The sequence below is a fragment of the Struthio camelus genome, chromosome 15, assembly GCF_040807025.1.
Source record: "Struthio camelus isolate bStrCam1 chromosome 15, bStrCam1.hap1, whole genome shotgun sequence".
Lineage (NCBI taxonomy): Eukaryota > Metazoa > Chordata > Aves > Struthioniformes > Struthionidae > Struthio > Struthio camelus.
In genome coordinates, this window is record NC_090956.1 from 3,544,703 (window position 1) to 3,562,769 (window position 18,067).

At 48.7% G+C, this 18,067-nt stretch overlaps 1 protein-coding gene across 1 annotated transcript in view; it reads right to left on the bottom strand.

The window, feature by feature from the left end:
- Window positions 1-14,966, bottom strand: part of SLC5A10 (solute carrier family 5 member 10) — a 48,900-nt gene extending 33,934 nt beyond the window's left edge. The window contains exons 1-7 of the mRNA XM_068908228.1: window positions 14,640-14,966; window positions 13,879-13,953; window positions 13,260-13,364; window positions 12,539-12,598; window positions 12,227-12,331; window positions 4,822-4,927; window positions 2,784-2,864 (exon numbers count right to left, since the gene is read on the bottom strand). Of these exons, the coding sequence (XP_068764329.1) occupies window positions 2,784-2,864; window positions 4,822-4,927; window positions 12,227-12,331; window positions 12,539-12,598; window positions 13,260-13,364; window positions 13,879-13,953; window positions 14,640-14,750 (643 nt within the window). The 5' untranslated portion in view covers window positions 14,751-14,966. The remainder of the gene's footprint in view (window positions 1-2,783; window positions 2,865-4,821; window positions 4,928-12,226; window positions 12,332-12,538; window positions 12,599-13,259; window positions 13,365-13,878; window positions 13,954-14,639) is intronic.
- Window positions 14,967-18,067: the final 3,101 nt, after the last annotated feature.

Sequence of the window (18,067 nt, forward strand, 5' to 3'; positions counted from 1 at the left end):
TTGTCAGTGGCCACTGTCATCAGACCAAAAGCAGATCCCTAATCCACAGGGTGTTGGAAACAAGGATCTCCATCAAGTAGCAGCTTGAGCAAACCCCAATTTCTAAGCTACCCTCCTCGCTACAGCCTCCCTCCTCCTGTCCCCTTTATCCCAGGGAAGACATTCTCCTGCTGACTTGCCGTTTCAGCTAACAAACCCGCAGTGGGGTTTCAGTCCCATGGTTATCACAAGGACCCAAGGGCATCTGGCAGGAGATAGTTTCAGGGAGTTAGAAAAGGGACGTCATATACCCACTCTGCAAACAGGCCCATTATCTTTCAGAGAGAAGGAGCATGTGCAAAGCCTTCCTGCTCTTGTGAAAGCAGACCTGGCTTCTCACCAGCACTTGGTTTATCTAGGCACTGGCTACTCCCAAGCTTTGCATGGGCGTTGGGCATCAACAAAAGTTCTCTGCAGGAGCGAGTGAGTGCTGAAAGCCGGGATGCTCACCCCAGGGTGCGGGCCTGCAAGCTTTCCAAAGGTGTTAGCTGGCAAGTCACAACACCTGTATCTGCTAACGCGGAAGAGCAGGACAAAGAGCAAGGCGGCTGAGAACTCAGCCCGCAGATGCTTCACTAAAGCCCATCAGCTCCACCAGGATTAGTGTCACGGTGGTGAACGCCAGAGGCGGCGAGGTGAAAGCCGCCGAGCGATGGCCCGCACCGAGGGTGGGTGTGGTATGGCACAGCGTGTTTGCTCTCACCCATGATGGCAGAGGCGAGCAGAGTCACAGCCAACGCGGCAGGACAGGCGGGCAAAGGGGCCCGGTGACAGTGGATTCTCTTCTAACTGTACTTCTGCCTCCCTTTTATAACCCGCCTATAGCTCCCCAGGGTGGATGTGGCTATTGAGTTAAGTAAACTGGATCTGTTTGTAATCCCTTAGTTTACACCCACTTTATCTTCTGACTTGAGACTGTTCTGCAAAGTATTATACCAGAGAGTATTTGCACAACCCTTCTGCCTTCCCTTGGGAAATGTGACCTTAGCTCCACATTACTGTGGCTGGAGCGAAGGAATCTGTTTTTCCATCACTTCAGCAGCAGCAACTGATGCAATTGTCCAAGCACTGACCACCAGAAGGCAACACAGAGCTATCACAGGTTAGCAGATTAGCGTTAGCAGCATCGCTGTTGCTGGGATGGGCTAAAGACACAAACAAGGCAAGAATGTGGGGAGCAGCTTTGACTAGATCGGTTTGATAGAGCTGGAAAAAACAGATAACCTCTGAGGCGTACAAGCCTTCAGGTCCTGAGGTCTCCTGAGACCCAAGGAGAAAACTGCGTGACCAGTAGCTTGTAGATTGTCTTTTTGATGCCCTCTATCAGCCAGTCTCCCAAACATTATTACCTCTCCACAAACCTTGCCACACTTGGCAGGTTATTACATTTAAAAACAGTTTAGCAGTGCACTTGCTGGAAGGGATTTTCCAGGCCTTGCAAGCCTGCCCTCCCACTCTTGCTTTGCATTACTGTACAGAGCCAAGATTACAAGACAAAAGCCTTGGAGAACCTCGTGGTCAATTATAGCTTCAGCCCATAATCAGCAATATGCAAGCACCTCTTTGGACAGGCAATGAGCTCCTCTTCTGTCTCGCTCAGTTCATTGCTTCTTCTTGGGTATTTATTATTATTCTTACTACTCCAGGGAAGGGGAGGACCTTCTTTCTTTTTTCCCTTCTGTAATGTAGAAGCCTCAAGTATCTGTCCTTTCATTTAGCCTTTGTAAATATACCTTGCCATGTACAGGGCCCTCCCAAGAATGAGCTCTGCCTCTGCACAGGAGAACAGATGTGGGACTGGCTTTGTTGCAAGTCTGCTTCTATTCCTGTCTCCGTGGCAGAATTCCTGCATGACGTTAGGTCAATACTTTTCACACCCGTCTGCCCAAACAGACTTCTCTGAGAGATGGTGGAAATCATCTCAGGAGCGCTTCTGGAAATCATGCTCTTCAGTTAAATGCCTACCTTTGAAAACTGCGGGGCCTAACTTTTTACCTGGCTGGGAAATTATGCCTCTTATTCCTCAGGGCCTAAATGCCCAGATGGTAGAAAAAGAAAAAACAAAAATTCCCTACCTCACAAGGGTGTTGTGAGGCTAAATTTATTAAGAGACAAGAGTGAGGAATGTTCACAAATGGCTGTTAATTAACCATGCTAAATCAAAACAGGAGGAAGACACACCAGAGAAGAAAACACCCCTGTGCCCTTTCATCACTTTGTGTTCACCTGCAGGAATGACTTTCTGGCACTGACTTCTGCTGTGCATATTTCTGTGCACAGCATCAAAGGGAGCCGCCTCATGCCCTGGCCAGATCCTTTCTGAAGATCCTGCAGTGAAGGGGGTCAATGGCTGGGAATTATCTGAAGGAAAACTTGACATTCTGCTCACGGTCAAGCACTTGAACAGTCTCTCAGAGTGTGTGAACTAGGCAAGTGCCAGCAGCTTGGAAGTAAAGATGACAGAACCAGAATGTTACTAGATCTGGAATTAGCCCCATACAGAGGACTCATAGGAAGCTTTATGTCATCGCAGCCCACACGCCTTGCACATAGGGGAAACAGCTGCAGAAGGAACACAAGTGGACCACAGACTCTGTTTAGGTGCTTGCTATGGGCCACAGTCCTGCTAGACATCTTGGCCACCAAACTGCTCACACTGAGTCTTTTTATTTATTTCCAAGACTGCCTGAGTGGGGAGAGAAGGTTCCCCTGGAAGGCAGATCTGTGCTGCTCCCAGGTCTTACCTTTTATAGCCAAAGCGATGGCTCCAATAACCATGATGAGCGTCTGCAGCGTGTCAGTGTAGATGACGGCTGCCAGCCCACCTGCAGGGGACAGGAGCAAGGCACAGCGTTGCGAGCTCCCTTCCTCAGGTTCAGGCTCAGCTTTGTTGTAAAGTCATAAAGTTAAGTTATAAAGTCATAAAGTAAAGTTATAAAGCTAACTGTTATCGTGGGGACATGCCTGTCTGTTACTGTCCTTGTCCTCCTAGCACCACAGGAGGAGGTGGGCCCACAGTGAGAAAGTAGTGGGCAAACGCAGGGAGAATAGCTCCTCCGCAAGTCTGGTGTCGGGGGGTGACAGCACCCCAAGCAGCTGGGGTGGGGAGGGAGCACCCAATATAACAGGGTGCGAGGTGCAGACGGGGAGCTGAGGGAGCGCGGGCGCAGGAGGCGGTGCGGTGGCAGCTCGCGGCAGGCGCAGCCCGCTGTCGGCATGCCGAGGCGGAGGAAAGAGGCCAGGTTTGCAGAGCTGCGTGCATGCAGCCTCCCGGCCCGGGCTCTGCGCATGAGTTCTGCTCTCCTCTTGCCCACTCAGGACTTCTCTGCCAGAAACACTGGGAGGACCAAAATCAGACCTTGGTAAGAAGTTGACCTTGTGGTAAGTCACTGGTTTATCCTCAAATCTGTATAGCAGGCCCTCTAGTGCTCTGCCCTGCTCCAAGATAACCCAGGAGAGGGATGTCCCCAGATCTCTTTGGATACTCCAGCAAACGGACCACGTTGCCAGGATGTTGATCCCATCATTCATCCTACCTCTCCTTAACACTACACCAGGCCTCCCGTTTTGTATCCCCTCAGCTCTCCCTCGCAGCCCAGTGTTTTTATCTTTCCAGCACTTAATGCTTAGCAGGGTCCCCTTCAGCCATTCAGCCAACAGGATTTCTTCCCTTCCATACCAAGTTTTCCTTCAGTACTTGTTGCAAATCCAGGACTGCTTACCTAGTCAGAAAGGTGTTACTCAGCATATGAACAAAAGCATAAAAAGTAGCGGAGCTAGAAAATATGGGTCAAAATTTGAACCAATTTCAATCCAAGTCACTGATTCACAGCCAGGTATTTCAGGGCTGCACCCTTCTAGGCAATGCCTGGGATTTGGAGGGATGTTCTCAGGATTAGGGTGACGCAGCGATCACACCCTCTGCCTGAGCTCAGACTAAAATACCCTGCTTCACAACAAGCCTCATGGGCAGGAAAAAGCCAAGACGGGATTTGTGTAAAACCAAAGTCTTGCAAAATCTACCATGTTTCGGATGTACTTAAGCTGTTCTGGGTTTTGATGGCTGGGATAAGATACCGAGGAAAATTTACTGCAAGGCATCTGCACTGGAATGACCAGGGAAAGGAACGTCCCAGCCAAATAATAAAGGCCTGGCAAGGATATACGGTCGCACGGTCAGAGTATGGGACTGCAAGTTGGGTGCTCACAATTTCTAATTTCAGCTCCAAACTCTCATTAACTGTGAATTACAAAGGAAATGTATTGACTGACTCCGCACAAAAAAGCTGATTACGCTAAAGGGAAGCACATGCAGGAAATACTTCTAAGAGCTTCGCAGATGGACAGCAGCAAGTTGTATTACGGGCAGGATAAGTGGGAGGAAAATGAGTTAGGCAAAGGCCTCTGAGATTTTAGACTCCATGGTAATGGTCATGTAATAGGAGAAGCCTTGATTACAGCTGTTACAAATAGGTATACATACAAGAAAGCATTTAACTATGTTATGGAGGAGGAGCGAGTTATTACAAATGAAAAGCCTAAGCACATAATCACAGAGGAGAGCTCAGGTATCTAGCCGTTGCCCGAGCTGACACTTAGGAAGGAGACACAAACACTAGCTGGATAGGACAGTGAATGTGAACCCCATTGTCTGAGATAAAAGCAGTATAAATCCCCAAAGACCTCCCAGAAGCAAAAAAAAAAAAAAAAAAAAAGGAGCATAAGTGGCACGGTTCAGTAGAACAAGAATCACTTGAGGCCAGCAAATACTGAGCAACCTACCCGCAATCGTGTAGAGCGCTGTGACCACCAGCATCAGGACGGTGGAGAGGTAAAGGTCCCAGCCCAGACAGACTTGCACGAACAGAGCCCCTGAGTACAGATCAGTCTGTGTGCAAAATAAGAAACACAGGGCCTGTAATAGGTGACATCCACCTGGCTCGACAGCACCAAAAGGCTATGGCAGAAAGACACGGCAGGGAAACAACCAAAACCACGCGTATAGCAAGTGCGTGTCACTGCACGTGCCAGGCCCGGAGCCGGTGCTGGGGGCCCCAGTCCCACGCACTGATGACATCGCTCTGCAAATGGGGACCCCCGGCCACGTTCCTGCAGCCCCCTCGGAAGAGCAGAGCAGGCAGCTCCCGCAGTCGTTTTGCATCTGAGCCCATTTGGATGCAGACAGTGGGATGCAAAGGCCAGTAACCTAATTTTTCCAGCTCCTGGAGCTTATGATACTCAGCCCCTCACAGGATTAGACCTCTAACTGACCTGTCTCCTTGCTGATCTGAGCACTTTAAGTTCTCTGCAGCAGTGGCAGCGCCCTGTTCCCCAGGTGGCATCTGGACAGTGCTTTTTGCAGAGCCCAGGAGATCTGGCACTCAGAGCCATCTGAAAGGGCTGCGCTGCCCCCAAAAACCCAGCCCCATTAGGGACTCCCAAGATGCAGCCCAAGCCACCCGCTCCGCCCTCGCCAGCCCAGCGCAGCCGTGCCGTTTTTATGCCCCGCTGGCACCCCGGCGGGCAGACGTGACGGGTGCGGTAGTGTGGATGGGGGTAGGTGCAGCTGGTATTTCATGTTCTGCTTGACGGGATTTGTTCTCCTGGCACCCACACTGCCTTCGAGAAGGCTGCCAAGGCCAAGCTCCCACTCCCTCACCCGCCACCAGCTGCAGCCGAGCTGTTGGGAGCTTCAGGCTGGTCAGAAGGGTGGCAGCAGCCCCAAAGAGGCTCCCAAGGTGGGAGGGGATCTCCCCCCAGGTACAAGGACTTTTCACTCTGCTTGTCGAGGTCTCCATGTCTAGTTATCTGCAGGGGATTCCTGCACCACGTAGCTCAGGTCCTGTTAGCAGCACTGACCTCAGTGCCGGCAGGGCAGAGCAAGCTGGCCCCACTCGTGGGAACCGTTCTGCGGCTGCCGCGGCTAGCGGGGCTCCGTCTGCAACTGCTCCACGATTGCAGGGCACACAGGCAGTCCTGACTGCAAAAGCCTTTCCCCAAACCACCTCTTTGCTAAGCATCTCTGGGAGAATATCTCCTCCAGATAGGGAAACCGAGGCATAGACAAGTGACAGAAGTTGCTTTTGGCCAAAAGAGAGCAGCAGCAGGCAGGCACTGAACCCAGGGTTCTTGAGTCCCCGACCCCAGCACAAACCAGTGTAAGTACATCCTCCACCAAGCAGGTGCTGCTGCAGAGCTGGATTGAGGTCCATGTTCCTATGCTTTTTCAGAACTTTGCAGCTCCCCTCCTGAAACCCCTGTTAGAGGCTCTGTTTTTCTGCTCAGCACAGGAGGGACAGGCTGACTCTGTGCCTAACGCAGTTCTCCACAAAACAGGCTGGCCTCTGTCAGCCACAGCATCTCCTGCCACTTGAAACACGTCTCCAAGGGAAACTGGGACCTCATTTCCTCTGCTAGGGGAGCAGATGAAGGATCTGGCCTGCAAAGAGAGGAGGGAGTTTAACAACTTATTTAGCTAGCTAACTCAGCTAAGCTGACTGACTTCCCAAAAGTGACCACCGTTTATGTCACTGGACTCGGCCCACTGGAGAACTCAACCCACGCAACAGCTCAGCTGGTGCAGGGAGGTGCCAGTCATGTCGTCTCAGGCCCAGTCTCACAGCGAATGAGCTCTAAAAGTGGAGAGATTCAGAGGCCCCTTGGGCAGATCGGAGAGCGAGCGGCTCACAGCGCAGATGGTTATCGAGGAGAGAGACCCTTCCCTAGGTGAAGCCAAGCCCCTGACATGGCAGAACCTGGGAAACACTGTGGTGAGGCCCACAGGTATTGTGGGCGCAGCCTACAGACTTCGTTTTCTTTCCTTCTACACTGGCTTTCCAGGGATATATCCCTGCCCTAAGTTGCGCATCAACGGAAGGAGACTAGAAACATTCGTTTCCTCCCTTCCTTTGCCTCTCCTCTGAAGAAAGCACTGAGGCTGAGGGGGCCACGTACACCAACTAGTGCCCCAAGGCACAACCATTTCTCTTCCAGAAGGTGAGATCCAGCAATTTCCAGCACTCAGCTAGAATATCTTAGTGAAAACATTGTTCAGTGAGGGAAAGGGGAACAGGGCCAGGCAGGAAGAGGCAAGATGTGCAGATTCCACCCTTGTCTCCTCAGAACACCTTGGCCTGCTCCACACCCTTGCCTGTAGCCATGACAGCTTTCCATAGCCAAAATATCAGCTCTGATTTGACGTTTTTCTTCACACACCGCACAAAAATCATCCCCCAAACAGCAGAGCCTTCTTGCCCAATCATGTGGGAGCAGTCACTTAAGATTAGTAATGTGGAGGTCTGGTAATATTTCCCACACTGCACCTCCTTCTCCCAGCTCTATGTTTCCTTCTCCCAAAGCTCCTCCAGGGAAGTTCAATGCACAGGAGCTAAGGACAGTCGGTGCCACCCGTGCCCTGCCCTCAGCATCGTTCTAAGGGGAACGGTGACATGTTTTGTTTAGAAACAAAACACATAATTTCATACTTCCATTGAAAATGCTTTGCAAGAGCTGCCTCCCGCCTTTCCAGAAAGCACATCTCAGGCCTAAGCTCTGTATCTCTCTATGCTAAGGTGACAAACATCTCATTTCAGAAGACATGAAACAACACCAGGCTACATTATGTGATGGAGAGGGCCCATAATGGATTGTGAGATGGAAGAATGAAGAAGCATGCCACCAAGCAGGGCTCTATCAACCATGAAATCCAGTAGGTAAGTGCACATTCAGCTTTGGGACAACATGAAAGCCCTTTCCCTAGCAGACGACCCGCTACACTAGGCATAACATTAATTAAATCACAAATCAAAACGGCCAGAGGAGTACTTTCACCGTGGTGTTGAGGAACCTAATTCAGGGACTGTTCCATGATAAATGCACTGGCCAGACTTTCCACCATAGCCATGTCTAATGTTCCTACAGGAGATAGTACTTGTCCTCAGCTGCACTCTAGCTTGGTCATGTCTCAGGGAAAGCCTTGTTAAGCACCAAGAGGTGATTCAGCCCTGGATTGCCCTGCTAAAGAGGAACCAACTTAGTGGCAACCATACCAAAACTTGTACCAGCAGCTCCTCTTCCATAGATACCTTTCTACCACAAACGTGATGTAAACACAGCTCCATAATGCAGAGACCACCAAACAACCCTACAAGAGAACTAAGTCACCACTGCTCTGCAAGGTGCAACTACAAGACAGAAAGACCCAACCAAGGGCCCTCAGCCATCTTCTCCCAACACAACATGAAGCAGGAGCCCAACACAATTAGAGCTTCCCCAGCACAGTTCCAGTCCAGTGTCCTTGTCTGGAGCTCCCAATGGCCCCTTGAGGGATCCATGACTTGTTATCCCAGCACCTGCTAGCAAGTCATCCCCCCTCCTCGACCGCCTGCTTCTCCAGCACCCCCCCCCACTTCATCCCCAGAGCCCAACGGTAAGACTCAGCCCTGCAGAATACGTTTCATAACTACTTCTCCTGGCTTTCTCAACGCTTAATCGTTTTTTGCAGTCGTCTGCAAATGAGTCTAAGCTTTTGCTATGAGGAAGCAAAGGTATCTCCACCTCCCTTCCTGGTAATTCTGCTAGGGTGGGAAAAAATAAAAGTGCATGTGACTGAGTCGTTAATAAAACATCCCAAATACAAAAACAAGCTAATTAAAACCAGGCATGACCTATTCATAAAACAAGTCCTTTCAACTGGAAAAGGAGAGCAAAATCCTTTGAAGTCAGGCCTCACTATCCAGCAAGAGAACCCTGCCTCCACCGATGACCTCACTTGGAAACTTGTTCTTATCCAACTTCGTTAATGCCTTCCCAATGAAAGCTGGCTTTAGAGACAGCTTGAATTTAACAACTGGCAAAGCATCAGTAGAATGAATTACCCAGGGTGCAAAATAGTCCACCCAGGCCCTTCACCAAGGTTTGGATGCCTGTGTAAATCTTCACGTGTTTCCACTTAGGGGAGACTCACTGTCCCCTCAGCAGGACCTCAGGGCTGGCCTGTTGCACCCTGCTATGAACTGCCACGAGACATTAAGGGCTTGGGTCCAGCAGATGGTAAATGCCAGGACAGGAGAGCCTGTCTTCCCCTCCCTACCCCCCCACAAAAGAAGAGCCATTAGAGCAGCAGTGACACCTTATCTCAGCTAAGGAGAACAGGGTGTGGAGATCCATGAAAGACACAGCATCTGCCAGGAGAGGTGGCAGGAAAAGCAATGCTAATGAGTCCAGTGCTTTAAGGTAACCCCCGGTGAGGACCAAGGGGAAATCTCTACTGCATGACAGCACTGCCTAATTGCGCTGAGTTTCACACCTTCCTCCCACGCACCCTGCTGTGGTCATCACCAGTGACAGGATATTGGGCCAATTCATCTATACGTGGTAACACCTCACACATCATCCCAACCCACTGCTTGAAAGAGCTATTATTTTTTTCAGATCCACATTGAATGGAGCTAGATGCCAGGATAATCCTCTTGATTAGGCTGGTTCCTCTTATATTGGATTGTGTGACTCAGAGACTAGGTGAAGCTCAGCAGTCCAAAGAAACTATAGAACTAGCTAAGAAAAGGCACAGGAAGAGCCATCGGGGAGTGTCTCCCAGGCTCCAAACACAAAGGAGTGCTGAGAAATGCTAGGATAACCACAGAGTTCCCTTATGTGCAGGCACCGCACAGAGTTCATCTACGAGTTCATCTGGTTATAAGCAATGAGTGGCACAACAGTCTCCACTGGTTTCTCAAGCTAAGAATGAATTTGTAGGACATCCATCCCTTCTGGGCACAGAGGCTTATGAGACAGCTCCAATGAAAACCATTCAGACCAAATGTCTCCTCATGGCATAGTAACACGCTATTTTGGGAAGAGGGGGCATCTGTGATTATCTGGAAAGAGACTCGCAGACAACCAGCCCTCAAATTACTGCTGATTTCTTTCTTTAGATCTAGATGGGCAAGAACAAACTACTACACCAGATATTCTATCCCAGCTTGTTACTTTTCCTTTTAAATGCCAGCTGGTATTCCCTTAGATCCCAGGGCGACTAATAACATATACAGACAGAGACTGCTTCAGCATCTCCCTTGAGCTCATCCCCAGCCTTGATCAGAAGAAGGGAAGAGATCTCTCCTCAACAGTATATAGGAAGAGGAATAAGTAACAATTTACTAGACATTAGGAGGATCAGGGAATAATCAACGTTTTCACTACGCAAACTCATCTGGTACTCCAGCAGCTGCCAGGCCACACATCACACATGGAGGAGAGGCAGCCAAACTTGGGTAAGTCAAAGCAGCTGTTTAATGACACAAAGCAAAGTTCCTTGATTAGGCGAGGACGGGCAGATAGAGCCTCTATCTAACTGAGAACACCAGGGGAATACAGAAAGACAGAACTTGCTGAAACTACCTGCATAACCCTAACCAAACCTAACTTCAGGAGAAACGCCATAGGATTTTCATGGCATAAGCAATAAGGGTATAAACATCAGCTCTATGGTAAGAATGCTCTCCAGCATGATGGGGCATGGGTTTTTTTCAGGGAGGAAAGACAGGGGACAGCTCCACCTGCTGAGCCATCAGCACCACTTCTGCAGGTCCTAGGCATACTCAAAGCATGAACATAGGAAGGGCTGTTATCTCCCCTGCAACCTGCCTTTTAAGGACCAAGTAGTGCTTTGCCCAAGGTCAGAGAGCAGTTCATAGGCCGAAGATGTGGTTCTCCTGAGCACTTGACTGGTTACAGAGTGAGGGACACAGTTCTGACATCGTTAAATGCCACCTCAGGAACAAATAACGAACAAGCAAGGGAAGTCCGTGACATGACGTTCCCCAGCGCTAGCAGCTCCAGAGGGCTGCGCTCCTTACATGGTCCTAGGCAGGTGCAGCTGCTTTGCATTAAGCACTGTCACATATTTGCACAGCACCAGCTGTTTTCAGGCTACTCTGTCCCCCTTATCTCTCGGACTGGGGCACAGTACATGCAGGGTCATCTCTGCAGCTCAGCTCCGGGGCCTCGGCAGCAGGTTCAGAAGCTACCTGAGAGGAGGCAGAAACGAGAGGCGGCAACGAGAGGCCGCAAGGGCCTGTGGCCACCAGCCAAACTGGGATTTGCAGGCCTCAGAGCTGGCAAAAGCACAAGCAGGTGCTGAGCGCCTCTCCGTGGGGAAAGGGGTTATCTGCCGACAGCCCCGACCTCAGCTTTCTCCGTCCTTACAGCCAGCGGCTGGTTTCAGCCACCCACACAGAGCAGTTATTTTTTTCAGCCATCCGCACGCAGAAGCCCCAACAGGGCAATGAACTCGATCCACCTGCCCCCATCGGAGGGGGCTGCGCAGGATTGCTCCCTCCCACATGTTTTCCCCTCCGTATCATTTCAGAGCTGTTTGCTCTTGGTTTGTCTAAGGCTCACATCCCGTCTCGCTGTCTCCAGCCCCCCGGGCCTGTCTGTGCCGAGCTCTCTCAGCTTGCTCCAGGCCTGGTGTCGCAGGCTCTCAGCTGCTGTTACCTCAGATAAACTCTTTCTGTGGTTACCAAGCAGGCAGGAAGAGGAGGAGAGGAGCCTAGGCTGCTGAAAGCAAATTGTGAAAGAGGCCAAATTGAGGTGAAAACATGCTTGTGAAAAAGTCCCTCTAAATCTTCTGTACATGCTTGGGCCACCCTGCAGGTGTAACAAAGCTTCCTTTCCTCGGAAAACCTGTGCGCCCTAAGGCGAGGAATACATTCTCGATTCAATCACTTCAATTTATAGATTCAGTTTACCCAACCCTGTTGGTTTCTCCCTACTGTATTCAGCAGGGCTTTTCCCCATTTCAAACTATTAGAAAGCCTCATTGCTGGAGACCTGAAAGACAACAGACCGTGCAATGCCGCCTCCAAGCTTGGTTCATTCTCAGCCTCTTTAAGTTTGGGGAATCCTTACGTTCAGCCACAGATCTGTCGGGGGCATCCCTGACACGATCATCACTGCTGAACCTAACTACAAACGCACAGGGTGTTGGCAGACAGCACCTTTCCATGAATTTCCACCTCCTGCCCTGCCTCCTCCCAGAACTTCCTTGCAGCAGTTCTTCTCCCAGCCCTGGGGCTCTTCCTGTTCACTATCTTGGCTACACGAGGTCTGAGCACAAAAATAATCTTCAACTAGCTGGAAACGAGCGGTGGATCTGTCACAGACTCAAGTGGGAGCTGCTTACAGAGATCTTGGTGAAGATGGAGAGCAGGAGCGACAGGCCAGAGAGGTACATCCGGATTCTCTCACCTCCAAACCTTCTCTGGAGATACTCAGGCATCGTGACAATCTGCAAGAGGGAAAAAGAGGGGTCACTGCCCTGTCAGTCACCCTCCTCTGAAGACAGTCCCAGGGAAAATGAAGGGGAAACAGTCTTCCTAAAGCCACTCTGCAGGGCTTAGGAGCCTGAAAGGACAGCAGGGACACCATTCCTTTGGGCACGAGGCCTGATGGAGGCTAGGCTCCTCTCAGCAGGCTCAGAGAGAGCTGTACTTACCCCTGAAGAGATGTAGACCGGAACGAACACCCAAGCCAGCGCCAGGAGAACATAAGTAGCCTATTGGGAAGGAAGAGCACAGCACAGCCCAAAAAACCACTGATGCTGCTGCAGCTTGACAATGCTAGACCACATCCGCCACGCCTGACCCGGCCTCAGCTCGCCCGCAGTTGCACATTTGTATCTTCAAATGGCTTCAAATGGCAGGTGCAGGTGCATGAGGCCAGAGCAGAGACCTCCCGGGCACCCAGCGAGTCCCAGCCAGCAGAAGCCTGCCCCCTTCTCCGGCCCCAAGCTATTGACTCAGCAAACGTCCGCAAGTTTCCCATTAACTCCTTGAGCACCAAGCAAGCCAAGTGTCACACTTTTGCCCCAGAACCCAAGGACTTTGGAAGTGTTGTGTGAGAAAGTAGTGAACTGGTGACCTATCAGATCAGCAGCCTTCTTAGCAGGGCTGTGCAGGGACTGGACTGGGAAGCTCTGCACCTGAAAGCAGCTTATTCCCAGAGCACATGGACTTAGCTGACTGCAAACGCCCTGTATGCACACCAGGTACGAGGGGAGAGATGGGGAAGCTGAGTTAGCAGGGTTGCATTAATTATCCCCTGCATGACTCCTCCCAAGCCTTTAGAGACTTTACTCGAAGCTACTGTGAAATAGGCCCTCTGCTGCTATGCGGCTCAAGAAATTCGCTCTCTTAATAATGCAACGCGTTTCTTACATTCCACTCAAAACCAGCAACAGCGATTCCCCCGGCAGCACCAGTCCCAGCCAATCCAATGAAGAGCCCTGATCCTTCACTGCTGGCAAAAAGAGAGGCTCCGATCTGTGGATCGAAACAGGAGGTGCTGTCAGTACCCCCAGACTGGTGCACACCAGCCTGTCACTCGCTGGGAGCTGGAGCTCCCCCATCCTGACCCTACAACCACACAGAGCTGGACCACCTTTGATGCTTCACTGGAAGTGCGGGCCCAAGGGGCTAATTCCACAAAAGGAGGAGGCAAAACTAGTCTCTAGATGACTTTTGGGAATGGTTGCGAGGTCTATGCTCTGGGACAGTCAAGCGTGGCAGACCAGCTTACGAGGAAACCAACGGAAGGAAACAGGACGGAGAACTCCAGCAGCCCTTGTGCAAGACAAGGGAAAGCCATCAGGGAGCGTGAAACCTGGTCCACCAGGGAGCCTAAGCCCAGCAGAAGGAGGTATACATGGCAGCGAGAAGTGCTGGCAACCAGAGGAGAAAGAAGGGTTGCAGAAGTGGGAATTCAGTGGGAGGGGGACCGGTGCTGGTTGTCTCTGCTGCCCCAAGTGTCACAAGACAGACAAGGGTATCTACTTACTGGCCACCACGCCATGTCTCTGCCAGCAAGGAAATAGCCACTGACTGTGTTCCTCCTGTTCACCCTGCAGGAAGACTGAGAGAGCAGTGGATCAGCACTGAATGCTCTTTCCCTGCAAACCCTCCCAGACAGCAACCAAGAGACAGGAGACTCTGGATAATTAAGGAGAGCTCTGCAACTCGAGCATAATTACATGAAACGGTGGCTGCGCCCTGAGCACACGGAGCCATGAACAGCAAAGGAAGCACCCTGCGAGACGGCATCACAGAGGATGAGTCAGTTGGACCTTGATGCTGAGCAGACAGGTTGGCTAATAGAGCCCAGCTTTGGCTATAATTTTTCTGCAAGGTAGAATAAATGGCTTTAGAGAGCCTGTCTCAAACCACAGGTAGCTGAGGGCTCTTTGTGTTAACCAACGCATTTGTCTCAACACCCTTTAATAGACAGAGTCAGATCTGCTTACATCCAACAGGCTGGAGGCTAGGAGGCAGGTTTCTGCCATGATTAATTCCACCTCATTCTAAGTCAATAGGAGTCTCTCCACATGGAGTGAAAGAAGTGAAGGTTTTATACAATAGAACACAGCAAATACAACACACAAAATACATAACATAAATGCAAAATACAGCACAACAGGAAAATATTAGAGGCTTTCAGAATACAATTCCACACAGAGAAGCCAACCCCCCAAAAAAGAAAAATCCGAGTATTTCACAAGGTTGAACGGGAAAGCAGAAACCAAAACCAAAGAATGCTCTTACCCATATTCCCACTGCAATGTTTAAGGAAAAATAAGCCACTATGACAATAAGATCAGCAATGCTAAATTGCTGTAAGGGGCCAAAGGATCCAGCAGTGGAATTAACCTCCATCGTCCCCGCTTCTTCTTTCTTTGTCCTCAGTAAAAACCTCAAAAAGATCGTCACCAAATCAGTAACTTGCTAGCTGGCTGACGGAATTAATCATTAAAAAAAGCCAGCACTACAATTTTTGCTTCCAAAGGTGGTTGTGTAGGCAGATCAGCTGTCCAAGTACAACCAAGGTGTTGCCCCCCACACACACACACACACCCCTTTTCTACTAACATACAGCTGCCGAGAGCTGCAAGCTGCCAAGGTCAGGACCAGTAAACTAGGCAGCTGTCAAGCCATCAACAAAGGTGTTCACAGCCAACACAACAGAAACTCTTTTCAGTTAAATTTCAGTTTGAGATGTCCGTGTGTGATAACGTTCCTCCAGTCTCCCACCACAGGCATTCCCTCCAACTTTCTCTTAGCTCAAGCCTTTGCAGCCTTGGGCCCTTCTCCCTTTCATTCCTTCTGGAAGGAGGCATCACAGGGTGAAAGCAAAGCAATTCTAGAGTAAGCCAAAAATCTCATACAGTGCTCCTTAAACCATCCATTTTCCCCAGCACCCTTCCTGTTGATGGGCAGAAGGAAGCACTGTGCAGAACATCTCTTGATTTCAGTACTTCACCAACAAGCAGCTAAGTCCTAAGGACTTGTTGCATCTGCTGTGTTTACTCTTGTGTTCAAGAAGCTGCATGTTCCAGTCTGAGCTGTTCCACACACAGACATTTAGCATGTTTCTCCAATGCAGATTCTCAAGGTGCGGGCTCACAATAGCCTTTCTGTTTGCAGAGGTGTCTTAGATCCAGGTAATTGCTGGAGAATAAACTGTCAAGGCTTCTTTCCTCTAGCCAGCTATTTTCATCAAACCTGCAGAATTTTAAACACTTGGCAGCTGTTACTCCTCTCACGGTTAAGATTCACCTAAAGCTCTAACAGGCACACAGACTGCATAAACTGTGTTTCATTAGTAAACCAAGCTAAAAAAATTAAGAATTTTTTTTAGACATTCAGTCACTTGCACATATGAGGGTTGTTTTAGGGTAAATGCTACTAGTTCTAAAATTTTGTCATTTCAATTTAATCAAGTAGAAATTATGTTTGTAATTAAAAAATATTAGCATAAGTGTTTGTTAACATTGGAAAGGTCTTCCATAAGCTGTAAACCAAAACCTAGTATTTTTATTGCAGATGATATGAACCTGGAAAGAATTTGCATGATCTTTTGACTAGTTCATTACTGTAAGAATTGCTAAATAAGGCAGTTTCTTTCATTCCACAAAGTGTATATTCTTTATATTTGAAGTATTCCAGAGAAACACCTCTAAGAGCAGCTGGTATTTCTGGTGACCTAACATTTTGCTTCTGAGAAAAGTACACAGAGATTGGGTAATTCTCCAGTTATTTTGTGTTAAGAGAGGGATAAAAAGTGGTTGAGTGAAGTCATCTGTGCTTTGCTGGGTCAACCAATGCAGCAGCACTATGAAAAGCTGAAGGGCCAGCAATCCAGTCTTACCTCAGCAATTGATTCCAAATTCCTTAGTCCCAATCAATACAATAATCATACTGCACTGAACTGGCCAAGAGTTGAAGGTTTTTTTACATATTAAACCAGTGATAAAACGTGGAAACACTTGTGTGAACATCCAAGGTGGACCCTAAGCAAACCAGTGATGGCCCATCAGCAGAAATGCTCATAGAAGAGATGAAGTTATTCCTTCAAGGCCAATGTGAAACAAGTACCAGGGGAGAAAAAACCTCCCCTGCACAAATCGTGGCAATTACCTAAGACACAAAATAAGAATAAAAGCAAACTAAACCACTTTCAGGATCTTTTGAACGGGACAGAGTACTACAGCCAAACTGTCAATAGCCAGTCTTGTTTTTGGAGGAGAGAAAAGCACTATGAAACGCTCAGACACATCCAAGTACCAAAATACAAGCTGCAGATGCTCTCAACTCTGCAGAGGAGATTATTGTTAGATGAACCTACAAATCACAGTATTAAGCACTGTGAATCTTTATTCTACTCAGAACAGATGAGCTTGAATTCTGCAAGCCTTTACTTCACACTGGTCCCCCTCTGAACAGGACAGTATTACCTATACCAGTTCACATCATAGACCTTGGCCAGCTGGAACTTCACAAAATGGACAGGTTACTCTGTTTTTTGTTCTAAACTGTTGAGCCACGCACTGTTACACATTGTTTTTACCTGCAATAGCATTCTTGATGTTTTATTGCACAGCCCTTCCTAAACCCTTACAATTCTACTGCAGGAGCATTACAGGAAACAACTTTTGATTTTAATGCTTTCTGGTATTTAGGAATCAGAGTTTTATGCTTCGGATGCTTGGCTAATTTACTTCAAGTGGCAGTACGCTTTCCAACCGCTTATCACAACGTTTCACTAAAAAAATATACTGCAACTAATATATATCGCTCAAACAGATCGTCATGTTTCTCTGGTATTTGAAATAGCCGCTGAAGCATCCAGAAGTAGTTTTGAACACTGGTGAGAGAGACTCAAGTTCTCACTCTCATTCACTGCTCAGCTGGAATTTAACCTGCATGGATACACTGAAAGCACATAAAAGCGTTAATACGTCAGCTTAGTGTATCTAGTAACATCACTCAACTGTTTAATAACCTATTGTAATTAAAATATAACCCAAGTACAGTGTTGTATTCTGACACTGATAGAGGTAAAACATACCTCTCTGGACAGGACTACAGAAATCAAACAGAACAATCTCATGAAAAATAAGCTCACAGAATGAAGAATTAGAACAGTGCTGTCTGAACAGAAATGTGGAATTGCTTAAGTAGAATATTCATCGCACTTGCTGAATATATCAATGCTGAATCTGCCAGCAATATCCAAGTATTCCAGTCGCTGTCCAAGCCTCCATCCTGTCAGATGCTGTGCCAACACAGAGAGGAGAAAAACAAAGGCAGCTTTTATCCTTAAAAGCAAATCAAGGTTATTTTCAACTCTAGCTATAGCTCATTCATGCCCTTGGAGGACTGTCTGAAGCAGAGAAAAACGGCGTCGAGACAGGTTACTTTTCACTTCTGGTTTTGGACACGCCAGAGGTTTTGCACTCATTCGTAGGATATTCTAATTTAGTGAGATTAAACCTAAACGTCCTGCAGCACTAGAACACTCACTGTCTAAATCAAGATATGCTGCAAGCTATTTTCCACTCCAAAGAGCCCCTGTACCTACAAGATGCCATTTAACAAACTACCTCACGCATGCATTGACTAAAGTCAGTGTTGAAGGCTCGGATTTTCATTAAAAAATTGAAGGTTTCAGACTATTCGGTCCCAAAGTTCTG